The following is a 27,218-nucleotide window of genomic DNA, read 5'->3' on the forward strand; positions in this document are numbered from 1 at the left end:
CTTATATTTTTCCCATTCCCCTGCCCTCCCTTCACCCCCTCCATTCTTCCCTATGCACAAAGACTTTGTTTTCGATGTTTTTCCTTAACAATTTCCTTTTTATATAACCTGTAATAATTATAACAATTAACAATTTATTTGTAGCCAATAACAAATATATATATACATACATATATACTTTTTAAGTTATAGAGTGTAGACAGCAATATGCATTACAATCAAAATTAATCTTTGATGTCATTTTGATCAGCTAGCAACCTGAGAGAAAAGGAAGGCATACCTTTAATAACATTTATCAAAAATACAATTGAACAAACACAAACAAACAATTGGACAGGCACAGACAAACCTTTAAGACAATTTATGAAACTAGAGTGCACTCAAATATATTTGGCCAATTGAATTATAGCCTCTCAGAAAAAAAAAAAAGAAGTACCAACTGGGACAGGGATTTAGCTCAGTGGTTCTGCCGCCTGCCTCGCAAGTGCAAGGTCCTGAGTTTGATCCCCGGTACCAAAAAAAAAAAGAAGTATAACCTCTCTCTCTTTTTTTTTTTTTTTTGGTACCGGGGCTCGAACTCGGAACCTTGGTCTTGCAAAGCAGGCAGCTGAACCACTGAGCTAAATTCCCGGCCCTATAACATCTCTTTTAATTAAGACTAGTCAAAAGTTTTGTAGGTCAATTAACAGAGATCTCTTGTAATTAGAATCAGAAGGAATAACAGTAGCATAATCTTGTGTTATAAGTCTGTAATCTTGTGTTATAAGTCTTGTGTCAGAAGTCTGTAAGCAGAAAGAGAGAAGGTCAAGTTAATCCTATAATTACAATTCAAGAATTTGTAATGTAAAACAAATGTTTTAAATGCATCAATTAAACACCTGGAAACCAAACACCAATTAAATATCAATTTAATTTGGAGACGAAAGGTATATTTGTCAATTAGCAGAAATTTATAATCTGATTTTTGATTTTTTTTAAGTTTCCCTTGCCTAATATGGAGCAAGAAGACTGTAGCAGGCACTGGGCTGGAACCTAGCATTTGGTCTTTGAGCTCCGATCTTAAGCATTACATTTTCTTTGAACTGTTTTAAAACCTTATATTTTATTTTCCAATATTTATGTAGAAAACAATAGGGCCTGGTGAAATTTCTTGGTAATGTAGCCTGCCAAACAATTTGTTGATATGTAAATAGGTTGGGCCAGGAGAGTATTTTATTTTCTTTTGTAGAGTCTTGCTTCCCTCTCTCCTCAGGGGAAGCTGAGGTGGGGAGAGCAGGCAGAGCAGTGGGTGTGGGCACCTTAAAAGGCTCACCTATCTTTGCGGCCTTTTGTGTAACATGGCAGTAGCAGGTAAGAGGAGACACAGAGGTAGAAGGTGGCTGCTACATCTGAAGAGGCAGGGGTGTTGACTCACTCTCGTGTTTGGGAGGGGCTGGAGGAGTAGGGAGAGAGTGAGCATGGTGGAGAAGTAGAGGGACTGGGTGGCTTTGAGTGTGGTGAGTGAGATCCATGTGGGGAGGAGAGCGCAAGGAGGGAGCCTATGGTGCCAAGGAAGAGGTGGAGGTGGAGTTGTAGGGTGGAGGTGGAGCGAGAGGGGAATGAACAGCCGGGTCGAAGCCAGACATGTCGGGCACTGGGCAGGGATGAGGGTTGTGAGTGACTTGGCACAGGAAAGGGGAATCTGAGAGGTGACACAAGATTGACAGAGGGAGCGATGGGCACGAAGGTAGGAGAAAGCCTGCATGTAGGGGACTTCAGACCATTTGCTGTTGTGTTGACAAAAGTTGTAAAGATCCCGCAAAATGTTTGGGTTGAATGTTCCATTTTCTGCCCAGTGGTAGTCATTGTTTAATGTATGTTGGGGACTGATTGCGGTAAAAAAAAATAAGGCATTGGGGCTTGATGTCACCTGTGAGCCTGAGAGTTTTGAGATTAGCTATCAACATCCCAGCGCGTTGACTGGAGAGATTCGGATTGTGTAAATGCCATGTCAAGGGAGGGCCAGATGTAGAGGCTGAGTATCAGATAGCTCCCGAGATGGGCAAAAGGGAGGAGCATCCTTGTCTCCTTTGACAATCTACAGAGATAATGTGAGCTGGGCTGATGGGGTGTCCCCCAGGGGTGGTGGTCCTGGCCACAGGGCGAGGAGTCCATCTGACCTAGCACTAGGATTTTCTGAGAGAAAGGGACAGAGGATGAGAGAGAGAGAGAGAGAGAGAGAGAGAGAGAGAGAGAGAGAGAGAGAGAGAGAGAGCTGATCTGAGCACTCACTCAGAGATTAAGGACCGGTGTGGATGTGGGGTGTCAGCAACGGCAAATATGAAGGCCCCTGGTCAGGTGCTCAACTGGCAGGGTCCGGGAAGGACAGCCAGGAGGCCAATCAACCCCAGCCAGTGGGGGATCTTCTCAAAATCCCAACTGTTGTCTTCCCAAGTTTCGGCACCAGAATGAAAGAAAATGAGCTGAAACAGGAGCACCGAAGGCAGGGCTTTATTGGGGAAGGAGCTGCTGGGCTGCCTCGAACAATGGCGAGAGCTGGACATAAATTCTTAAGAATTGAAGACAGTATGCATTTTCAGACGTATCATTCCTCCTTTCTTCAGGTTCTCCTCAGTTGTTTTCTTCTGGCTGCTGTGGTATGTAAATCCCACATACTCTATTCACCTGTTGATGGACATACAGAGAGAATTCATTGATGAGAAATTTCCTATGGTGAGTTGTGAAGGTGAAGCTTAGGGCAAGGCAGGAGACGGTGCTTGTATTGACCTCTGCTATTGACCTCTGCGTGTTCCCTTCCACAGGATGAAGGGCGGGGTTGGAGGGTGCAGCCAACATGAAGGGGCCTGGTGCCACCATGGAGCAGGAGGGGACATTCTCAGATCAGCCCAGCAGAGGAGCAGAGAGGCCAGGAGGAGGAAGGGGCCACAGAGCCAGGACCATGGGATGAGTGTGGACATTTAGGGAGGGGAATATGGTCTAGAGTGGATGTCTGGGAATCCAATACTGTTTTTTAAGCTTTTATTTTTATTAGTCCATGTTACCATACATAATGATTACACTCCTTGTATGGAGCTGGTCCATGTACATAACACATCTCAGTTCTTTTTTCATTCCCTTTCCCTCCCTCCCTCTCTTGACAAATGGATGCATTTGGAGACCATAATGTTAAGTGAAATAAATCAGACCCACAGGCTCAAATATCACATGGTTTCTCTTATATGTGAAGCACAAAGTATAAATAAAGAGCAAAATAAAAAGCAGATAATAGGGAGTAAAGAATTAGATATTTTTTAAGCCCCTTTGTCTGTCTCCTGAAACATTCCAAGAGTTCATATTACAGGTGGTCCTGGATGTACCATGGTTCGCCTTATGATTTTTCAACTTTACAATGGTATGAATATGATATTCAGTCAGTAGAAACTGAACTTCCAGTTTTGAATTTTGGTGTTTTGCTGGGCTGGTGATATGTAGCATAAACTCTCTTGAGATGCTGGACAGCAGCGGAGATCATGGCGGGAAACAATTGATTCCTATGTTGCTAAGCTAGGATCTTTGGTAAGTTGAGTGTCTAAAATTCCTATTTACTTATGTATGAATGTATATATTGTGGTACTCAGGATTGAAACCAAGGCATGTGCACTGAGCTACATCCCCAGCTCCTACTTTATTTTTTATTTTGAGACAGGTCCTCCCCAAGTCGCTAGGTTGCCCAGGTTAGGCTCCAATTTGTGATCCTCCTGCCTCAGTTCCCCAGAGTGCTGGAAATACAGGCATATGGCACCATATCTGGTATTAAATACATTTTTGACTTAGGATACTTTCAACTTACCCTGGGTTTCCTCATTGCAAGTGCAGGAGCATCTGTATATGGAATGGTATGATATCTACAGAAATGTCTTTCAGCATTTTATCTTCTCCATTCATATAAGGCATTTTTGCTGGAAGTATGGAGTACATGTCTTTGATCTGTTGAGAAGTTTGTTCTACTTCTAGTCTCCTGATAGCTTTTACCATGAACAGCTGTAGAATTTAGTCCAGTACTTTTTCTGCAACTACTGACAGGATCATATGGCTTTTCCTTTCCTCTGTTAAAATGATGCTGAACCAACACTGCCATCCCTATAATAAAATCGCTTTCTACATCCTGCCAGATCTGACTTCCAATAGTTTGTGTTGTTAAACAAATTTCTATCTATGTTCATACTTTTTTCTTCTATTACCTTTATCCAGTTTTAGTATTAGCACAATGTTGATTTCCTAAAATGAGGGGAGAAGTGTTCCTTCTTTTTTCTGCTTTAAATGTTTGATATAATTTATCAGTTAAAATGTATATGATCCTGTTGTTGTCATATAGGTAGGTTTTCAAGCTGGGAATATACTTTTTTTTTTTGGTACCGTGGATCGAACTTGGGTCCTTGTGCTTGCACAGCAGGCGGCAAAACCACTGAGCTAAATCCCCAGCCCTAGGAATATACTTTCTTTAATAGGTGCTATTCAAATTTTATATTTCCTCCAGAGTTAGTTTCATTAATTTGTCTTCCAAGGTACTTCTTAGAAGTTGTCAAATTTATTTCAAAAAAGATTTTTGTAATATACTTTCTATATCCTTTTAATTTCTGTAAAATCTGTGATGTCTTCTAGATCTTGATATTGTAATTTTAAAAATGTATAATTTTTATTGTGTAATAGGAAGAAAAGGTCTAAAGGAGCAGGGGAAGTGGGAGGGGTGGGGGAAAAGAAAGAAGGGAAAAGAAAAAATATGAGAAAAGGAAAAAAATGGAAACAAAGTCTTTGGAAATAGGGAAGGGTGGAGAGGGTGAAGGGAGGGCAGGGGAAGGGGAAAAAAATAAGAACCAAGATACTCATGTAAAGGTACAAGATCCCAATGATAAATGTAACTGTATTTTATACCTAAAATGTACCAGTAAACTTAATGGGAAAGCAAACAAACAAACAAACAAAAATGTCTTTCACATGTTCTATTTAATTCATGCATTTTGAGGGGTTCTTTTTAAATTTTAATTTTCTTAATTAGTACACGTTTGTAGTAGATAATGTTTGGATTTCTTGTGAGAAGTTGCTTACATGTACACAACATGTCTTAATTCCTTTCTTCACCCCCTGTCCCTCCTTTCCTCCCCATCCACCAATCTCTTGATCCCTTTAATTCATGTTTAAAGGACGCTGTAGATTTAGATCCAGTTGCCATTCTTGGAGGAAGCTTATGTATTTATAATTTAGATATTTTAATTTTAAGGCAAACACCTTGGATTCAGGAGACATTTGTAAGAATGCTGCTTGCTTTTAGAGTGAAGGCCACTCTCCTCCCAGAGCTCTGCTATCAGCAACTTTCTTAAGAGATTTTGCCCTTTTCCTCTTTTCTTCTGTCTCATGAGACCCTGTCCTCAAGAGCCTGATTTAGATGACAGGCTCCGACCACCTATCTGCACAGATGTGATCTGAAAAATAAAATAAATGATACATGAGGGGCCGGACCTTGTTCAGCCAGAAGAGCATGTGCATGATTTCATGATGTCACATTCATGTCCCTGGCATTAGCCTGTTATTACTCTTCTTCATTAATTGGCTAAAGGCATGGCCATGTCATTCTAATTTTAGTATATGTGCTGCCAAAGCGAGCACCACCTCATTCTATAAACCAGGCCCTTCAGAGCATCCTTTAAGTTTCTCTGAGTCTCTTAAGAGGACACCTCATGTCCTCATGCCAGTCCACCTGCCTTGATTGGCATACAGCATTGTCTCCATTCTCCCTGTCCCTCCTCCCATGGCCAGGGAACTTGCAGATTGTCAGACAAGACTGTCATTGAGCCAGATGTGGTAGTACGGGCCTGTAGTCCCAGGTAGTCAAGAGGTTGAGGCAGGAGGGATTGCTTGAAAGCACAAGTTCAAGACCAGCCTGGGCAACATAGTGAGACCCCAGTTCCCAAACGAAACAAAACAACTTCCATTACTCAGAGAGACAGAATCCTGGAGAAGCAGGGGATGGTGACTCCTCCCCAGATCATGCTACACTTTGCAGATGGCTCTGCTTCAGGACAGAATCCTGCAGGAGTCCCTCAGTGCCCTGGAGTGTAGATGCTTGAGTTTGGGCTGCAGGCTGCACAGGTCACGGATAATGTGGCAGCTGCCACACCCTCCCTCACTTCCTTCCTCTCCTCCTCTGCTCTCCTAGTAGAAAGGAACAGTTCCTGGGCCTGTGGATTGGTGGAGATGCCCTGGGGAGAGGCTGAATGGAGGAGGATCCTATCCTCCAGGATGTGCGGTCACAGCCAGCAGTCCTCAAATGCCTCTGTATAAGAGGACAGTGACTGTCTACTGAACTGATGTGAGCAGCTGCAAAGGGGAAGCAAGGAGCTCTGCATATAATAGCTGTTATCACTCTCCTGGGACAAGTCTTTTCTATATTGATGAGAAAAGTGAGGCCCAAAAGTCTTGGTCTCATGCCCAAAGTCACACTTCAGTGGCAGGACCTGAATTCAGACCGAGGGCTAGTGATTTGTAAATGCATTTTATTATTTCATATGGTCAGAAAGTCTGAGCTCAGCGAAAGGTGATGGGGGAATTGACTTCAGATCTCTCTGAGATACATGTATTGATTATGCATGCCACTAATGCTTGATTCTCAGGGTCCAGCTGCTGTTCCTGCCTCTCAGCTCTCTACCCAGAGGCCTGACATCATGCCAGTTTACAGATCCAGGCCCGCCTGGATGTGGCCGTGCAGGCAGCACCTCACGCCGCTGTTCCCTAATGCAGTGGGACGTGGCTGGCCTGATTCCCTGGCATGTTTCCCCAGTGCTGAGCAAATCTGTTGGTCCCTTTGGCTTGGTGGAACATTCTTCCTTTCTCCAGCATGGCTGATGCTGGATAGTAGCCTCTTTGGCCCTCAGTGACCAGTTCTAGGACTAGCTCTGATTGGTCAAGTTCTAGGGCTTGTCCCAGAGCCCAGTTCCATTCCAGGGTCCACATGCTGACCTGGGCTTCCAGCTCAGAGGTCTTCATGACCACTAGCCCAGAGACAAACTACTTCCTTGTTCTTTTGGCCTCCTGGTTGCTGCCCCTGCTGAGCTACACTGGGGCTCATTATTTCTAGCTCCAGATCCCTTCCTTGCCAAGCACCCTGCCTGAGAAGAAAAGCCCAGTCCAAGCCTGGCATGGGCCACAGTCAGGTAGATGAGTCCGAAAATGTGCTCCTGTTTGATGCTTACACAGGCAATTTGGACCAAATTTTGCAGCCTCCATTAGAGTCAGATCCAGGTGTTGGGGTGTATTCATCCACTGGAGAAGCCAGGAGGAGGCCAAGGCAAGCTGAGCTGGGGCATGGGCGAGGAGGACTGGTCTCCATAAGCCAGGGAGCACACACGTAAGGAGCAGCAAGAGGTCAGCTTGTCCTTCGGGTTACAGATTTTATTTACCATTTACAAAAGAGGTGGATTGCATGCATGTCGGAAGGGCACTGTATTCTCTGGAGAGGTAACCTTGGTTCAGCCCTCTCCTAAAACATGGGCTGGAAAGTCCCTATCCAGTCTGGGCTCCTCTGGGTCAGGGACTGCAGACACCCCAAAAGGACTCTGCATACTGGCACATCTCAGTAACACCTCAAAACACAGACAGGACACCAGGAAAGCCACATGTGCACAGCCTCTGTTCACACTCCTGGGCACAGTCTAGAGGGCTGATTCACAAGTTGAGCAAATACAAAGAACCATCCTGCTTTTTTCTCCCCATGTGCATGTGTGCATACCCAGACATCCTTAACCAGGACAGAACTCCTTTGAATTAACGACAGAGGCCCTGGAGGACTTCTCTTCTGGCAGAGATGGTCACACCCCAGCTAGAGGAAAACTTGGAGGAGGTGGGGACCCTCAGACCAGAACCCTGCTACCAACAGTAACATTGGACCAACCACTTCCCCAGGCTTGGACTGGACGCTGCTGCTGAGCTCTTTTTCTCTCTGGCAGTGGCATGGGGTGAGGGAGAGGGAAGGGGGATGGCAAGGGCAAAGTCATCATCTGCTCTGCTGCTCCCATGCTCAGCACAGCACCCCCTGGGGGTACCTGGGAAAGTAGCTGTGACGGTCTAATACTTCCGGGGAGGACTGCTCCAAGTACTGAATGCTGGTTTGTATGTGGCTAAAGCCCTCACACTGCTGTTTTCATGGGGCTTACTTCCTTCACTTTACAGATGAGGAAGATGATGATGAGTTTAAACAGCTTCCCTAAAGCTGGTCAGGGTGGTACATACCTGTAATCCCAGCTGCTCAGGAGGCTGAGCCAAGAGGCTCTCATGTTTTAGGCTGGACCAGGCAACGCAGCAAGACCACATCTCAAAAACAGAAACCAGCTTCCCTAAGGTTACACAAGTGAACAGAGCTGGGTAAAAGCAGAAGTCTCTCCAGATCTCAGCCCTCCTTCTGTCCTTTAAAGAGGGCCCTGATGCTCTTCTCGGTGCCCTCAGGCTCTCACTGAGGCTCCAGCTTCTGGGCCCAGGACAATCTGACTGGGGACTTCTGCTGTGCTCTCAGCAAAGCCCATCCCACACAGCGAATTGCTGGGTCCACTGGGCAGAGCAGGGGCCATGATCTCACCCTATGATCTCACATGACCTCGCCAGGCCCTATGGTTTCCGTGGCTTTGGGTGCAGCCCTGCACTCAACATGAGTTCTCAGGACATCTCTGCCCTCTCCTTGCCCCAGATCTGCTCTCTTGTGGCCTGCATGCTTTGCTGACCACAGGCTTTGCAGGGCTCAACCTCCCTTTCCTGCCTCTGCTCTTAGCCGCAGGCTTCAGGATCCAGAAGTTCACTGGCCTTGTCACCCATGGCTCCTTGAGGAAGGATGATGAGACCACAGGGGGACCAGAGGGACTGTGAGGTCTGGAGTTGGTGAGCACAGGATACAGAGAGCAGCTCCTGAAGAACAGGGAGCGTTCCAGCTGTGCCCAGGATGTGGATGATGGGAGAGTTGCCAGTTCTATCACCTGAGGAGCCCGGGGCTCAAAGCCCCATCCAGAGCCCTGCAAATGGGAGTTTATATCACTGTACAAAACAGGAGTGACCTTCAGGAGGACAGGGTGGGGAGCACTGTGGAAGCAGTGGAGTGGTCAGGTGGGGTGGGGGAGGAAGACATGGCCACAGGCTACACCCTAGAAGTAAGCCTTCTTGTCTGCACTCTTCTTCTCAAACTTCTGCTTGAGCTCAGAGACCACAGATGACCTGACAGGGCTGCCCAAGGCCAGGGCCTTGGGTGACTGTTGGGGTTTCTGGGGGGCGAGGGATCCAGAGACAGTAGGCACCATCCAGTGTGCGACTGTGTTGGGTGCCATTCTGGCGAGTGGAGGGAGAGATGGAGCTTTGGGGGGAAGTGGGGCTCCTGTGCTGCTGTTGTTGCAGTTCTCGTTGGGGGGCTTCTCCTTGAGCATGAACTTGGTGGCGGTCTTGGTCCTCCTGAACTTGAGCCACTGGATGCGGATGCTGCGGGGTGCAGGGCTGGACCGCCTTCGGAGCACGCGGCGAACGGGCAGGACCTTGTTGGACTTCTTGTTGCGCCAGAAGGTGGCAGTGGAGATGAGGACGGTGATGGCCACAACAATGGCCATGATGCCGGCCAGCACACCCATGGCCTTCATGGGGTTGTCCTTGGTCTGCAGCAGGAAGGCAGTCACAGGGTCTCGGGACAGCGTCTGGAAGACAGGGCCACCTCCTGCATTCAGCTGTTCCCACCTGGTCCCCAAAGAATAGTGTGGGAGGCATGAGCTTCCTTAAGCCTGCTGTTTTGTTAGGGTTTATCTGGTCAGGCACCTCTTTGAGAACATAACCACTATGGGCTTCTTTATGGAAAAATGCACACTGAAAGCTGGTTCAAGCCATCCTCTAGAACAACACACTCGAGCAGAACATGATTACAAATCTCTTTCTGATTCCAGACTCCTGAATCACTCCCTTTGTATCCCTTGCCTTTGTATATAAAGGGGCCAACTAACCCAGACTTATCAGAAACTCCTTAAGTGATGACTTTTTGCCAGACAATGAGCTGAGAACTACATATGATTTTCCACCTTCCAGCACCTAGTGTAAGAGGCATCATTCTTCCCATGTTCCAGGAAAGGCAGTGGAGGCTTAGCGAAGCCTCAAGTCATGCCTTTAATAAATATGAAATTAGAATTTCAACATGACTCCCAAGCCTGTGTGTTTAACAGCACCAGAACCCTGTAACATCACTGAGCATCCTTTGGAGGAAGCTGGGAGATGGTCCTTCTCCCTGGGCTGGCCCTCTGTCCCCTTTCCCTGGCCATGGCTTCGAACCCACCTCAGCATCTGTGATATCAATCTTGAGTAAGGCCGTGGTGCTGAAGGATGGGGAGCCTCGGTCCTTGGCCTGCACCTCTAGGGACCACCTATAGTCCCCGATGGGTGTGATGTTGTGCAGGGCGTCCAGGGAGCGGATGGAGTTCTTGAGCCGGATCTCCCCTGTGTGTGCATCGATGTCAAACACATTGGCCGGCTCCGCATGGGTGATGGAATAGTCCACCAGGTTGTTGGGCTCCTCTGCGTCCTGGTCTGTGGCCTGTGCATGAAGAGGGACAGACAGAGCTGGGCTTGGAAGAAAACACTTGTGAACACTGAAAGAGTCAGTATAGAACATGGGGCTTACTGGGGTGACAGGAAGTGGTCTTGACCCTGCTTGGAGTAGATGGAGTTGGGAATGGATGGAGAGTGTGACCTATTGTGTATGACTCTGGATCAAGCCTAGGCCCTATATGTGTGTTACAAGGTTCTATTCCCAGAACAAGTCTAGGAAGTGGGCATTGGTGAATCCATATCACGGGTGCATAAATAAAAGCTTCAGTGCCAAGTGACTTGTTCAAGGAGAGAGGCAGAGGAAGGGAGCTGGGATGCAAAGTCGAGGCTGTGGGCTCCCAAGTTCATGCTTCTTCCACAATAGGAAAACAGTGGAGTGTGTTGGGAAGAGCACTGTTTTGAAGGCAAGAAGACCAGCTATGGGAACTAAGGCAAGACAAACTCTTAGGCTGCCTGAGTTTTATGTTTTTCATTGGCTGCCTTCTTTCTCAGAGAAGTTTCCTAGGTTGGAGTGGAGTTGAGGTTCTATAAAGCACCTTGTAGTCTATTGCCTTGGGGAGAATCCAAATCCAATACATTTTATTCGAGGCAGCTCATTGTTGCAGGCATGTGTGTGTATTGATGCATGCATTAAGTTCTTTTGTCCTGGGGTCTCTTGCAGTTGCTGCAATGAGGTTTTAGGGTGAGTTCAGCTGCCTAAAACTCACCTCAATTTTCACTGGGGTCCCCAGCACCATTGTCTTCTCCTGGATGCTCTTTCCAAACTGGGGGTAGTGGTCATTGATGTCTAGCAGAGTGACAAAGACCTCAGCCAGGCTGTACCTGCCTTCCATGTCCTCTGCCTTCACATAAAAGTTGTACCTTGCTGTGGCCTCAGCATCCAGGATGGCCCAGGGCTGGGTGTAGATAAGCCCAGTGGAGGAGTGGATCAGGAACCTGCCAGGCAGAGCATAGGCACCAGTGCACAGCAGTGCACATGTGCACAAGCATACAGAGACACTTGGGCACACAAGCAATGCACACACCAGCAACTCACATGTGCATAGGTGCGTGCACACAGTGCTTGCAAGGATGAGCTGCCTCTGGAAAGCAGCAGGGGGGCACCAGGTAGATTCTCCAAGGCTCCTACCTGCTGTCTCTCCTTTTGGTCTGACTCCTCACCCAGCTATTGATCCTGAGTTTAAGAACCTAAAATGTAACTTTTCTAGGCCCTTTGTACTCTTACATAACTTTTAAATTTCAATTCTTCATTTATAGAAAGTATACACAGACCTGAATTTTTATATATACCTTGTGTATTCTAATGCTGCTAAATTCAAATACAAGTTCTAGGGGGTCCTAGAGATTTCTGAGTATTTTCTCTGTAGATGATCATTTCATCTACATATAAAGGTTTTGCTTCTACCTTGCCAATCCTATCCTAACTGTGTCATTTTATTGCCAGATTATTTTGGTGGGGCCTAGGTTTCAAAGTTTAATGAACAGATGAAGAGTAAGCATATCTGCCCTTGTTCCCCACCTTAAGGAGAAAGCATTGTATCTTCTCCATTCATATAAGGTGTTCTCACTGGAAGTATGGAGTACATGTCTTTAATCTGTTGAAAAGGTTCTGTTTTACTTCTAGTCTCCTGATAGCTTTTACCATGAACAGCTGTAGAATTTAGTCCAATACTTTTTCTCCAACTAGTGACAGGACCATATGGCTTTTTCCTTTCCTCTGTTAAAATGATGACTTTTGGGAGCGGATCTTCCAATGCTGAACCAACACTGCCATCCCTATAACAAAACTACTTTCTACATCCTGCCAGATCTGACTTCCAATAGTTTGTTTTGTTAAACAAATTTCTATCTATGTTCATACTTTTTTCTTCTATTATCTTTATCCAGTTTTAGGATTAGCACAATGTTGATTTCCTAAAATGAAGGGAGAAGTGGTCCTTCTTTTTTTCTGCTTTAATTGTTTGATATAATTTATCAGTTAAAATGTTTTTGAGCCTGCTGTTGTCATATAGGTAGGTTTTTCAAGCTAGGAATATACTTTCTTTAATAGGTGCTATTCAAATTTTAAATTTCCTCCCGAGTTAGTTTCATTAATTTGTCTTCCAAGGTACTTCTTAGAAGTTGTCAAATTTATTTCAAAACAGATTTCTGAAATATGCTTTCTATATCCTTTTAAATTCTGTAAAATCTGTGGTAATGTCTCCTAGATCTTGATATTGTAATTTTAAAAATGTATAATTGATAGTGTGTAACAGGAAGAAAAGGTCTAAAGGTGCAGGGGAAGTGGGAGGGGCAGGGGAAAGGAAAGAAGAGAAAAGAAAAAATATGAGAAAAGGAAAAAACTGGAAACAAAATCTTTGCAAATAGGGAAGGGTGGAGGGGGTGAAGGGAGGGCAGGAGAAGGGGAAAAAAATAAGAACCAAGATACTCATGTAATGGTACAAGATCCCAATGATGAATGTAACTGTATTTTATACCTAAAATGTACCAATAAACTTAATGGGAAAAATGCAGCCCTCTCCCCTCCTCCATGGTCTCTTACTGCTACAGCCCATCCCTGCTTTTCTGGTTCCTGAAGCCATGGAGCCCAGCTCCATGCTGTGACCAGGACTTTCTTCTCTCCCAGTCACCTACTGAAAGTCCCCACACCTCTGCCTCAGGGTCACCATTGCTTCCTTTCACCCCTCACCTCCTTCCCATCCTTCCCAACCTTTGATCCTGACCCTTTCACATACTCCCTGCCTTCAGTAGGAAACCGCTCCATCCATAGCCTCCCAAGTCCCTTGCCAGACCTCTGTCTGGGGTTCTGGATGTACTCACAGATCTGCCCCGGTCCCATAGATGGAGTATTTGACTTGGCCCCAGGATCCCGTGTCTGGATCCACAGCCTGGAAGAGAGAAGGCTCACCGTGGCACCTGTCTCATGGCTAGGGCACCTTGGCAGCCCCTGGAGCTAAGAGCTGCTTTCAATGGAAAGCAAGGGGAGTGGGAGGTTTGCCCAGTAGGGCAGGAACTGAGAGGCTGCCTTGGGCCCTCTCTTTCTTCCAAAGGGGCGTCTAATGTTAGAGGAGCCCAAAGACATGCAGGACCTGGAAAGCATTTGTTTCTCCTCTATAAATGAGAAGGCAAAGGGATGGTCCTGCTCTGGACTGAGGGTCTAGACGTATGTCCTCACTGCAGACCAGTGAGATGGTATTGCCTCTTTGTATTGATGAAGAAACAGAAGCTAAGAGATGGCAGCTGCTCGTGCAAGGTCACAGGTAAAGACTGGGCTGTGTGATCTAAATGGAACCTAGATTCGTCTCACTTCACAGGGCTCTCAACCAGCACCAGGGCCTTGGCCAGTACCAAACTTACCGTGACAGCCACCACGTTGGAGCTGCCTGGGGCATTCTCAGGGATCCTGGCAATATAGTAGTGGGAGGTGAACTTGGGGACATTGTCATTGGTGTCCAGGAGCTGGATCACAATATCTGCCGTGGAACTGAACTTCTCCGGGGTGTTCATTTCAACGGCCAGGAGCTAGAGAAGGAAGGAAAACTGAAGGGGTGGCTGTCACCTGCCGAGAACCCTCCACACCTATCTCTCTCAAACTGGTCCAGCACCCACCACTTCTCAGCTGCAGGACTCTCCCTGCAACCACCTGAAAGTTGCACCTCTTTCCTCCCTTGTGGCTTCTGATGCCAGCGTTCCCATTGTTCCCAACTGTATTGGGGCCAGTGTCTTTTTACCAATCCGCATATTCCTTTCTTGTTTCTCCAGATAAAAGCCAAAATAATTATATTAAGGTTCTCACCACTTTCCCAAAGGAAATTCTAGGTAAGGGTTGGGGTGATATTTTAAATTTTTTTATTAACTTAGAGAAAATTTGCACTTTTATAAAAAGGTGTACACCATTACATGTCTTCATGTCTTGCCTTCACTGCTCTTTTGTGAAATTTTGTTTTTAATCACTTAAGTGATATATGTTTCATGTTATGGTAATTCTTAAGAATTTTGTCTGTTGGTTGTTATTGTAAAAGATTATTTATTTATTTGTTTATTTATTTATTGGTACTGGGGATTGAATCTAGGCCTTCATAGTGAGCTATATCCTCAATCTTTTTTATTTCCTTTTGAGGTGGGGTGTTGCTAAGTCACTAAATTGCCCAGGCTGAGCTTAGACTTGTGATCTTCCTACCTCAGCCTCCCAGAAGGCAATACAAAGCCCCACCCACCTTGAAGGTCAGCACTCTGGACTTCTCAAAGTCAATGGCAGCTGAGTTCTCCACAATGATGGTGACCTGGGCTTCATTGAGTACAGTTTGTGGGACCACTCGGAAGATGCCTCCAGGTCCCACAAGTCGCAAGTTGAATTTGGCATTGGCTCCCTGGGTGTTGGAGTTTAGAAAGAGGAAACAGGGAAGATAAGTAGAATAGAAACATACTGCATGAGGTATGATCGAAATATACAGTGAATGTTTAAATCCACAAATTTATTACAGTCAAAATTACAATGCCATGAATCCCCCTCAAAGCACTCCCCCTTGTTTCAACCATACTTACCCATCATTCTTGCTACTTTCTGAAGCAGTTCTGAGGGTTCTCTTTCATGTCTTTACAAGGAGTGAACAAAAACATGGCAAATGTTGTGGCTGAGTGCCATTTAGTAGAAAGGCAGGCTTCTAAAAACATTATGATGTGTCCTTATCCACTGGATCTGACAATGTGCCACTACTGGCTCTTCCCCCAGGTCAAAATGACAAAAGGTAAAAGTTTTGAGTCAGCTTAATACATTGAGGCAGCCATGACCGTGCAACTAGACATTTAGGAAAGAAGACTTCCAGAACTGCTTCAGAAAGTGACGAGAATCATAGGGTGTGTTCAACATGAAGTATTTTTTGGAGAAATTAATGGCAATGTGTCTTTTACTGTAATAAATGTTTTGGATTTAAACATTCACTATATTTTTTTATCTCACTTTACATATTAATACTAAGCAAGGAGCCTTCATATGCTCTTAACCCTGAAAAGTGAGTAGTCTTTCATTCTAAAAGTGAGTTGATCAAGGATTAGAAACATTTAGCAGGATTTGAGCAAGGTAAAAACATATAGGCCTGGTCTTACACTGGGTCTAGGAGGTGGCAGGGCATAGTCACAAATGCTGGGGTGGAGGGTCAGATGGCGTTTTTACTTTTAGTGGTGAATGCCCTTAGACTAAGCAGACCACCTTTGATTAGATAGCCCCTCTGCTCCCTGGGCAGGTTTGTGACCACCCTGTCCCTGCTACCTGAGCTGAGAGGGGTGACACAGACCCCCACTAGTGCTGAAGGCAGGACACACACCTGGTCGGAGTCGTTGACAGTGATCTTGAGGCCTCGCAGGATCTCGCCCTGGGGTGGGTGCTCATACATGGACAGCTCAAACCTGTTCTGGGGCCCGCTCTCTCCGTAGAACGTCGGCGGGTGGTTGTTGAGGTCCACGATCCTGATGGTGACAGGGACCACGGCCTGGGCAGCTGGGCTCCCCACAGAGCTGACCTCTGTCACCTGGGGTGGGGACAGCAGCAATGGTTGTGTGGCAGGTGGGCTGTTGCTGGCTCCCATGATCCTGGCTCTGGTTGTCCATGCCCTTGTGTGATCCTTCTCTTTGAGCGTGGTCCTGCCCCATGACTCACCTCTGACCACATTTGGCAAAGACTATGGGACATCACTTCATGGTGAGATTACAAGAGACCATAATGTCCATCTTGCTGGCAGAATCTGCCTTGCTGGTTTTGGTGAAGCAGAAACTAACAGTGACTGCTGGCCAACAGCTGTGAAGGGATTGAGTCATGCCAACAGCCATATGATCTGGGAGCCAACCCGTCCCTGTCCAGCCTCCACATGAGACCCCAACCCTGCTTGACAATCCAGTAGCAGCCATGCAAGAGACCCTGGAACCAAGGATCTGGTCAAGCCAAACGTGGATTCATACACATTGAGAGAAATGAATACATGTTGTTTGAAGCCACTAGGTTTGGGGCAATGTGTTAGAAAGCATTAGATAACTAATTCAGGATGCAAAGCCAGGGCTGGGGGCCATGGGTTCCTCATGAGCCATGTGGCAAATATCCCATGAGCCTCTGCCAGGACCTCCTTCCCCTTCTTCTAGTAGGATGCTCTGGGTCTAGAAGGATGCTCTCCTAACAGGTCCCGCCACACAGCCCAGCTGCTGTCTTGACTCTCTCCCTTCTCACCAACACTACACATTGACCTCCACACCCTTGAGCCTCTGTGTCTTCCCAAGAGCTCAGTTCCCTCGGCTGAGGTCATCAAGTTCTCCTTGGCTTCTTGGGCCCTTCCTGGGTCTCTGGCACTTACTCCTCCCTCTCAGCATCTGATGCTCCTGCACTGTGGACTTGGCCAACTACTCCTCCCTCCCCCCGGCCATGCTCAGGGAGACCTCATTCCTTCCTGTACCTTGCGCCGTGTATGTGGACACTTCTTCTCAGTTACAAACCTCTGTGCCCAAGCCTGGATGTTTCCCCTAGGATATCCCGAGCATCCACACCCTTCATTTCCCTCCCTCTGCACTTGCATTCTTTCCCAAACTCCAAGCAGCACTGTATCTGCTGCTGCTCACCTCCTCTCACCCCTCACCCCTCACAGCCTGTCAAATGCCCAGTTCTGTGCAATCTACCTCCTTCCTGTTTTGCAGTTTTCCTTTCTGCCATCCCCCCTTCCCTTATCCCCACAGTCCCTCCTCCTCTGCCTCCTGTCTGCTTCTCCCCAAACCTGAGTGCATATCAGAGTTCCTGAATGATGGCTAGGATGGTGTCTGGAACTCGTGGTCACTCAGTCACCCAGAGCCCTGGGGTTACCTAGAAGCACTGAATTTCCATTCCCTGGACAAGTGACCAGAAATCTCTGGTAGGTGCCCTTTCCATATTTGGGGATTCACTGCTTATTGAGTAGCCAAATGAGCTTTCTACATGGAATCTGCTCAGTGGTTCTGCAGTGCTCTCGCTTGGGCCAGTGAAACATGAAAACTTATTAAGAATTTCAAGGTGACACACAGCAGAGCTTGGCATGGGACCTTCCCAGCCACAGCCTCTGTGTGACTGCACAGGTCATACACACCTGCTCCATGGAAAACCCTATGCTAGCATTAGGGGCCTCTGCCCCCTATTTCTGGGATCCCCATCTTCCTCCTCCCTGCTGCTTGCTGTGAGCTCTGCTCCAGTCCCTACCACACCATATGCTGTTGCCCTGGGTGTCCTGGCTTGTGTGGCTTGAAATGCCTTCGCTCCACCCCACCAACCCCCTTCCAGCCTCTACCTGTTGGGTCCATGCTGGGGGCATTGCTGCCCCAGCCCCACCCCCTCCAGCTTTCTCACAATTCCTGTGTGTGAATTCCTGTCTCATTAGTGGGTGGCTTCATCTCTGCTGTACCCAGATGAAGGAAGAGCTGTGCAGCAACATCTGTCTCCCTCCCAGACAGCCCCAGGGAGAGAAGAGGGCCCAGATCTCATTGTCTTTGTAGACCTCCAGGGCCGGAGACTTCTGGGCATGCCCAGCTAGAGAGGGTTACCTGTACGTGCAGCTCATACACCTCTCTGCGCAGCTGGGAAGGGTTCTGCAAGACTGAGATGGCTCCGGATGTCTCATTAATTTCAAAGGCTCCACTGCTCCCTGTCAGAGATGTGCACTGCAGTTTAGCTTAGCACAGGGCCACAGTGGGGAGCAAGGGAATCATGTCACATGCTCCTCAAACTGGAATCTCCTCATACAATGTGATATTGTCACCATCTGTGTGATGCTAAGGGGGAAACTGAGTCTCAAAGGGGACTTGTGGAAGGTTACACAACAGAGTAGGGACTTGAGTTCACTTCTATTTGGCTCCCAGGTTCCATACTGTGAGCCTTCTCTTGTGCATGTTGCCGTGTGTGTGTGTGTGTGTGTGTGTGTGTGTTTCAGCATATTTAATACATTCAATCCAGACTTTAAAAGAATTGGAAAACACAGCAATTCTGAGAGCCTAAGAAACACTGTCACCCGCTGCCATCAGACACAGGGCTTGGGTGAAGGGAACTAAAATCAAAGCAGCCTACGTTGCTGCCAGGCCCCAGGGCTGTTCTCTGCTGTTGGCCCAACGACAAGCAGGGACGGAGCACACCCGTCACTCGAGGGGCCCAACCCCCCCTCTCTAGAACTTCTGGTCCTCTTGGTCCCACAGGAAGAGGGTCCAGGACCCAGAGTTTTTGAGGACTTCACTTTGGTCCCTTGGAGAGTCAGAGAAGCAGCCCTGAGGCTGCCCAGACTCACCGTTCATGAGGCTGTAGACAAGGTGGTTGGGCCTGCCCTGGTCTCCATCCACAGCGACCACCGTCAACACCTCTGAGCCCTGGGGAGGAGGAGGAGCTCCTGGGGCTGATGGGGATGCTGGGGGACTCGCCTCCCTGGCCATGGCCCATCCCCTCCCTGGAACCCCCACCTGGCCAAGGCCTCTGGGTGGCCCCAAGGTATGGGCTGGTTCTGCTGGCACTGGGCTGGAGGGACAGTGGTGCCTGCTATGTTCTGGCCCATGGGGACAAAGCAAAAGCTGCCTGGAGAGTCCTGGAACTCCTGCTTCCTGTCCCACACACTACACTTGCCTTCTGCCCCCTCCACTTTTACCCTCCTCTACCCCAGAGGGGCGCAGGGGAGAAATGGAGGTGTGTCTGGACCACAGGGCCTCAAGTGTGGGGGTCTCAGAATGTGGGTTCCATCCTGTGACACCCTGAGTGTTGTTTGAAAGGTTTTTTGGGGATACACAGCCAGACAAGTCCAGCTCAACCTCTGCCTGCACCCAGTGGATACTCCTCACACCAGGCTGGGTATCCCTCCCCTTCCTCTTCTGGATGCTGCAGAGTCCTTCCTGGCCTGAGCCCGGTGTATCCAGACTCAGCCTCTGTGTGAGCAGGGCGGCCAGCGTGTGGGGCTGGTGGTGGAGGGAGCCCAGCCATCCCCAGGAGGGGCCCTGGAGAACCACAAGGACAGGTGGCGTCTGGAGGAAACCCTGGTGAGGGGCAGCCACCCACCGGAAGGGTGTCCTCGTACACGTAGCCATAGTAGGGTGTGCCCACGAAGACAGGAGCCATGTCCTGAACATCCTCCACATTGACTGTGACTGTGGTGGTGGCTGAGAACACCACGTGGGCCCCTCGTAGCCTGCCCCCTCCATCCTGGGGAGGAACCGGGGGCGACAGGAGGAGGTTGAAGGTGGCTGGGCCCAGGAGTACACCTACAAGCTGATGGCTGAATCAAGAGGCAGCTGCCTGCCCTGAGTTTCTGTCTGCTTCTGTGTCCCTGGAAGTTAGGTTTTGACTCAGGGGGTTTTAGGACTTAAATGAAACAAGGTGAGAAAGGTTTCAGCCAGTACCTGGCACTCAGTCAGTTCCTTTGGATACAGAGACAGAGGAGGAAGCTTCAAAGCACAATGAGTTTTGCAAAATAAACCACTAGGCCCAGAGCTAAGCACCCACAGATTCCCAGCTCCTCACCATGCCCTGCAGAAATGTGAGGAACATCATTAAGCTTAAGGGGTGGGCAGATGAGGAAACCGAGGGTTGGAAGGGGCAACTGGTCACATGGAGAGGAGGAATGAGGAGGTCAAGCCTGGACAGAGATGGGGGTACCTGGAGACCTGGCTGCAGAGAGGGGCAGGGGTCTCCCTGATGGGGCCACCTGGTCCTGCCTAAGGAACCCTGCCTATCAGTCTCAAAGGTTCACATGCTCTGTCCCAGCAGGGAACAGGGCCTCTCCAGCGCAAAGAGCCCAGCCTGCTGGAGGATATGAGCCCCCACAGCTGCCTCCTGTGTCACTTGGTTCCCACCCTGCCTGGGGGTCCCCTAACTGTGCCCCCCAAACCCAACTGTCCTCCAGTCCAATGAGGAGAGGCTGATGCTCCCTGTTCATCCTCTGTTACCTTGGCAACCACGGTGACCAAGTGGGTCCGGCACTTCTCGTAGTCCAGAGTGCCCCCGGCCTGGAGGCGCAGCACACCACTGTGGCGGTCCATGGCAAATTTGGTGAGGTGGAGGCTCTGGAAGAGTTGGGGAGCCACTAGGCCTTGAGGAGGAGCGAGGGCTGCCAGGGAACACTCTCCATGTTTACTGAGGGATCCTCACCACGTCAGGGCTGAGGATCCCACTCCAGGGCACCAGTGCTTCTGACCTCAGATCTCCTGTATGAACTGTGCTGGGTGCTCCCACACCCTCAGTCAATGCCAGTGCGATCCCTCCCCACTGGACTAGACTGAGCTCTGTCCCAGAAGTCCCAGCGGGTGGGAGGGCCTGCAATGTGAGCTCCTCTAGAGGGATCAGGGGCTCAGGAGTCACGGGGAGGAGAGACTGGGGCACCTTCTAACTACAAGTAAGCTGCTGCCATCCCAGGTGCACCTACTGGGGTGTGGCAGGAACCCCTGGCTCGGTGGGCAGACTCAGGGACCCTGTAGCTGTAATTGGAGCGTTACATGTATCTAATCCTCATGGTAGTCCAATGAGGGGATGCTTTTATCATCTCTGTGTACAGAGCCACTGACCTTAGGCCCATGGAGCTGGAAGACATCCAGTGTCCCCTCTAGAACAGTGTGGTGGAATTCTGTGTGTCCACCTTACCTGCAGGAAGTAGGTGACACTCCCTCCAGAGCCTGTGTCCCTGTCCACAGCATGGACTGCAAAGAGGCTACTTCCAGCAGGTGTGTCCTGAGGGGTCACAACCACAGGGAAGGGTCAGGGGCAGTGACACAGAGCTCAGGGAGCCAGAGGCCCAGGGGCTGTGACCTAGTGGGGCCTGGGCAGTGAAGGGCTGAGGGGCAAGGTGACAGCAACTGTGTGAGCTGTGTAGGGAGGGATGGTGACAAAGATATGTTGGAGTGGAGGGAGGGATAGGGGAAGAAAGGAGGAGCAAAGGCTTTGTGGAGGGTTAGGGGACACCCTCAAGGGGATGGGAGAAGAAAACCAAGACCCCGAGTAGAGCCAGGATTTTCACATGACGTGGCAATTCCATGTGAGGAGGTGGATCATAAGCATGGTCACAGTTAGGACCACCAGAGTCCCCACCCAGCACAGAGCAAGAGTGAAATCCCTCCCTTCCACTGAACGAGCAAACACTTTAAAGCTTGAAAATTCCTGGCTTTAGCAAGGGACAAAGAGACAAATTCTACCCTCCATTGCAGGACAGTGTGCATCAGGGTTATGATGGCAACCAATGAAAGGGCTACCTTTGGAGTAGAAATGAACGAGGGAGGACACAGTGACAAAGGTAGGGAGGACGCAGAGGTGAGGGCCTTGCAAGGGCAGTGGGCCATGGACAGGTCTGGTGCCCTGGCCAGGTCACAGGGCAGCCCTAGGGGAAGCCTTGGGACCTCACTCACCTCTGGCACCAGGACGACGTAAGGCTCCTGGGTGAACCTGGGCGCCTCATCATTAGCATCAGTCACCAGGATAGTGACCTTTTCTGCTACCTGAGAAGGGGCAAAGGGGTCAGGAGTCAGGGCAGTGACACCTTCCAGGGGGATGAAGGATGGTGGCCTCTAACAGCCCCAGGTGTGCCCCCTACCCATGCTTTTCCCTCTTTCCCCCTCCCTCTTCCTCCCTCTATTATTCATTCATGCAAGAAATATTATTAAGCAGCCACTTAATGCCAAGAACTGTGCCCCCTTCGCATGGTACATTATTTTGCAGTGGCCATGGTGGCTTTGAGATGAGGCATGGAGGTATCATTAGAGTGCTAACAGTGGTGTGCCAGGTCCTAAGGGCAGGGCCCCTGCATGGAACCACTTGAGGGCAGCAAGCACACCATGTCCAGGGTAAATGCAGCATCCAGAGGCCCAAGAAGAGGCATCAAGGCTGGGTAGCCACATGGCAAAGAGCAGGGAGACTTCCTGGAGGAGACACTGAGCCTGCAGCAGATTTGCCAGAGGGAGGAGGTGGAAAGGGGCTCTGAGCCCAAGGGCAAAGAGGGGTAAGACACACAGCAAGGACAGATTCTAGTTAGATGGCTGGCAGGGCAGCTGGGGAGAAAACTGTTTGAGGCAGATGGTGCCCAACAGATGGGACCCTGAATGCCCTGGAAAGCTTGGATTTCAGTCCAAGGGTGCTGGGGCCAGCTGTTGGTGCTTTCAGAGCTGAGGAGTGGCCAGATAAACGTTACACAGTGACATCTCTGCAGTGCATGGGGGGGGTGCTGGGGAACCTCTGGGGCCTGCTGCAGCACCCTGGAAGCAGTGATGAGGGCGGTGGGGCAGGAGGTGAGGAGAGCCTGGGGTCTGGGTGTTTGGTTGGTTTAGGGGCAGATGGGAGGGTAGGTTGGAGGAGGTGCTGGGAATGTGGGTTGGACCTAGCAGAAGCTCAGCCGAGGGAGCTTGCTGTTTCCCTCCCTCCTTCCCTCTCCTCTGGCCTCGCTGCAGCCCCCTGATGTGGGCACTTCTGATGGGTCTTGCAGGCCCTGGCCTGAGTTTACCAGGGAGCCCACAAGAGGGCTCGGGGGGAGACCTAATGCTACCTAAATATGGCTGGGTGGCTCAGTGCCCACTCACCAGGTTCAGGCCATCGGAAATGCTGATGATGGCTTCGATCTCATCCTCCTTCTGTGAAGCAGAGAGATTGAGTGTCCCGGGCTGTGACATGTCATGGGGACTCCAGGCTGAGTGAAGCCCCACCTATACCCGTAGAGGAGGCCTGGGCAGGAGCTGAGGAAGCCCTGGAACAGGGTGCGGTGGTGGCCACAGTGCCACTAGTATGGCTGCCAGCTGCCTCCTGCATGCTGGAGACCTCACTGTGGGGGTCAGGGTTTCTCCTAGACCCAGAGGGATTGCAGTGGCTCCAACAGCAAGTGTTCTCCACTTGCACAAGGGGAGAAGGACCCTGGTGTGCTGGAGGGAGATTTCTTTCTCTTATCCTTTCCCTCTACCTCATCTTGCCATGCCTCTCCACATTCGAGTTTTGCAGACATCCATGTGTAGGGTGCCTCAAGTGCCCATGAACCAGCAGGGTATGTGTGTGTATGTGTGTGTGTGCACTGCCAGCAATCCCAGTCTCCATCCCTGTGTCCCCACAGCCACAGATGTCTCTGAGTCTCTGAGACCTCCCTTTCCTTTCTCTGCCCTGTCCTGAGGCTCCTGGATGTTGTCATTGAACCAGAGATGCCCAAAGCCCCAAGCTCAGGTGTCAAACCAGAAAGGAAGCCCGCACCCTGTCACCACAGAGGGCTGCACAGGGGAGTGGCTTTTCCAAATTCAGCCCTGCTCCCTCAGCCTGCTTTCCAGCTCCATCTGCTACCTGAGTTCCCTGCAGCTTACAAAACTTCTCCCATAGTAGGCTTGAAAACCACTTTTGGAGGCGTTTTTAGAAGCCTCTAAGTGCAAACAGACTTCTTTCTAATTGCCCATACTTAAAAGATTAGCAGGGCTGACAGGTGCTCATGAAGCCTCCTCTGTAATGGGAAACCCCAAGCTTCTGGGCTGGGGACCCTCCTCTGTCCCCTATTCTGCAAGGGAGGGTCTGATGCACAGCAGGGTGCTCTAGGGGACCTCCTGGCTGCAGAGGAATTGGTATATCCAGCAGCCACAGCCCGTGATGCTCCCCACGCCACCCCATACCTCTCTGTCCAGCTCCTCAACCAGGGTGATGTTTCCAAAATTCTGGTCAATGGAAAAGACGTTTCTAGCACTGGGGTCAAAGCTGATGTGGTAGGAGACAGGGTCTCCCTCGGGGTCTGTCCCGTTGAGGGTGTACACATGAGAGCCTGAAAGGAGACACAGCAGGGAGGACCTATAACCTGGTATATAACTTTTCTTGAGTAGCAGCCGCACAGAACCAAGGATCTGATTGTTTATAAAATGAGTATTCAATTCAGTGCCAAGGTGTCACCCTGCTGGCTGGCCGAACTTGTTATCTTTATCCTTCACAACTATCTCCTGTTGTCAGCGGCTCTGCTGATGGTAATCTGTACTGCGGATTACAGAGGTGTTCAGGTTGCTCTGCCTAACTGGAGGCTCTGTATTTCCCGTGCCTGGAAGGACTTCTCTCCCAAGAGCAAGGCTGGGGGCTCCCTGGGTGGGGAGAGGGAGAGAAAGGAGGATCCTTAAAGCAGGACAGGTGGCCGAGGGTGGGGTTCGCCCCAGCCCGACTAGCCTCCCCTTACTCCCTCGTTTCCCAGCTCCCAAGCCTGATAGGGTGAGGAAGAGGGGTTCCAAACCCTTTCCTCTCCCCACCTCGGTGCACATCTCAGCCAGCTGGAAGTTCTTGGATGGTTTTAAAGCTCAGAGAGCTGAGGCTCAGGGAGGTAAATACATTTAATCGAGGTCACACAGCCACTGAAGAAACGGCCTTTCGGATGTGCTGCCCATTGCTGCCTGCCCCCGGGGCCACTCATCTTTGGGCCCTGGCGCTGGTCCCTAGGACTGGCCCGGCTTAGTAGCCATGGCAACGATGACTTCCTTTCCTTCCATGGCCCCGAGGGATCCCAGCGCAAACAGGGCGCCCCGGGGAGCGCCGCCGAGGGGTCGGAGGAGTCACGGGTTTGGTCCCCGCGGCAGGGGAGCATGAGCCTGGGGGGGGGGGACCTGCAGGGTGGGGTGGGGGGCTATGGGTACTCCCTCACCTACGGGGGTGTCCTCTGGGAGGCTGAACAAGGCCATGTTTCCGTTGCTGCTGCCCGCTCCGTTGTCGAAAAAATGAGGGGCGAAGTTGGCCTGGGCTAGGAAGGGAAGAGAAACGGCACGGACAGACCCTTGACGCGGGAGAGAGCTTCGCATTCACAGTCACAGTCGGCCGGGCCCAACTCCAGCGCCCCAGGATCCCCACCACCCACCTTCTGGAGCTCCGGCTAGGCTGAATTGCCACGGACGCCCAAGATCTGGGGAGTTTGGAAACGGGGCATCGCCTGGTCCCACCCATCAGAAGGCAGACTGGGGATCGTGCTCAGAGGCGGGGAGCGCCCGGCCAAGGTCGCCCAGTGAGGAAGGACACCCTCCCCTGTCCCGGCGTCCGAAGAAGCGGGCCCCGAGGATCCCTTCTCTGGGGAGGCGTCCGTCACGTCCCACGCTGGAAGCGCACGGTCCCGGACTGGGTCCCGGTGTCCCCTCCTCTCCCGGCCACTCACTCACCCAAGCAGAAGCGCAGCAGCCCCAGGACCGCGGCGGCCCACGGGGCGCGCCCCATGTCTCCGAGAGCTGGCGCAGCACAGGAGTGCAGAGCATCCCTGGCCTGTGCGCCCAGAGGACCTCGGAGCGGGCGGGGTGCGGGTGCCAGCGCTAAGCGGTTCACACCCCCGGCCCCGGCCCGCCGCATCAGACCAATCGGGCGCCCCGGGCTGGGCGTGGCCAGGCCAGCCACTCCCCCTTCTTGGAGCCCGGAGCCGGGGTACCAAGGGGAGGCCCAGGTCCAAAGAGCCTGCCTCGTGGAGCAGAAGGGTGCCCGAGGAGGCCGCTGGAAGATCGGGGCTTCCCGGGGCCCCCCAAGTCCCGAGTGAGGCCCGTTCGGGCTCTCCTGGAGTTTTTCTTTTTCGTGAACTTCCTCTGTGGTTCAGGAAGTTAGCTCCCCTCTCTGAGTGGAGCATTTGTGAAGCCCAAAAACTGTGCTGGGAAAGAGCCCAGCCTAGGGCCGAAGGGCTGGGGGTGAGGGTGGGGGAAGGGGGTTTAAAGGGGCGCTGCCTTGGCAATCACACAGGTTCCAGAGACCATCCGAAGGGCTTCGCAGAGCAGACAGCAAAGAGCAGGGGTGGCGGCGACCAGGCTCCCCTCTCTGGAATCTCAGTGCATCCCTACCCCCAGGCCAGGCCAGCTTTCCAGCGTCTCAGCTTCGGTGTGCTGGGCCGCACAGCCCCCTCTCCCTGCTCCCAAGGCTGGTCTGTCCACTGACTATGAGAGGTGAGCGTGCAGCAGAGCTGCTCTCAAGCCCTGGGTGGAAGGAGGATGGTTTGCAGGCAGAGTTAAGCCCCATCTTGAGATAGGCTCGGCACAGCAGGCCAAGCCAAGTGTTGACCCCCGGGAGGGTGGAGCAGTGCCCATCCCTGCAGGGTACTTCCGGTGCTGCTCTGGCCCTGGCTGGCTGGTGACTCGGAGCAGCAGCTGAGCGCTGGAGCCAGCCTGGCTGCTGGCCCAGTTCCTGGGCTGGAGCCTCACTCTGCTGCTCTGTCTCAGGAGTGTGCCTGAAATGGAGCCCGCACCCCTTCTCTGGGTTGGGCTGTTCAAGGATGGGGGTGGGAGGGCCAGTCTATAAGCCAGGTTACTTCCTAGGATGCCCTGGGATGGTGTGGCCCCCTGAGAAAGGGGTGCAGACTTCCTCCCCAGGAGGATTCGAGAGAGCAGGGCGTCACTAACCCTGCCTGCGCCTCCTCAGCCATCTCTTAACAGGGACCAGGGATCCTGAGAGGAGAGAGAAGGGCCTGTGCTTTAACAGAGGAAAGACTTAAGGCTCGAGGAAGGTCAGTCATGCCTCGCTCACACAGCCAGTGAGGCACAGAGGTTGGATTCCCATCCTGTTTGGGGTTGGGTTCAAGCTGAAACTCTCCGGGCTGAGAGATGACCTTGAAGCTACTGAAGCTTGGTCCCTCAGGCACGCATCCCCTCCTTAGCTCTCATATTGTATCTGTACTTGGTATTCTTTTCCCTAAGGA

General features: G+C 50.6%; 1 protein-coding gene across 2 annotated transcripts; it reads right to left on the reverse strand.

The window, feature by feature from the left end:
• Window positions 1-7,404: 7,404 nt before the first annotated feature.
• On the reverse strand, window positions 7,405-25,880 carry Cdhr1 (cadherin related family member 1). Of its 2 annotated transcripts, XM_004867736.4 has the most exons (17): window positions 25,708-25,879; window positions 25,203-25,298; window positions 24,199-24,344; window positions 23,137-23,187; window positions 21,973-22,062; window positions 21,215-21,301; window positions 20,524-20,640; window positions 19,637-19,780; window positions 18,882-18,960; window positions 18,148-18,248; window positions 15,921-16,124; window positions 14,814-14,966; window positions 13,954-14,118; window positions 13,417-13,484; window positions 11,304-11,532; window positions 10,325-10,582; window positions 7,405-9,698 (listed from the first exon to the last, which is right to left on the reverse strand). In XM_004867736.4, exons 1-17 carry the CDS (start codon window positions 25,760-25,762, stop codon window positions 9,162-9,164), a joined length of 2,580 nt encoding a protein of 859 aa, XP_004867793.1. In that variant the 5' UTR covers window positions 25,763-25,879; the 3' UTR covers window positions 7,405-9,161. The 2 variants fall into 2 exon arrangements, with proteins under 2 accessions (XP_004867793.1, XP_087057280.1); XM_087201154.1 differs by lacking the exon at window positions 19,637-19,780 and having other exon boundaries at window positions 25,708-25,880.
• Window positions 25,881-27,218: the final 1,338 nt, after the last annotated feature.

This window comes from Heterocephalus glaber, unplaced genomic scaffold (assembly GCF_053883595.1).
Source record: "Heterocephalus glaber isolate CG9 unplaced genomic scaffold, H.glaber_assembly_v1.0 deba00001755, whole genome shotgun sequence".
In the NCBI taxonomy this organism is placed as follows: domain Eukaryota; kingdom Metazoa; phylum Chordata; class Mammalia; order Rodentia; family Bathyergidae; genus Heterocephalus; species Heterocephalus glaber.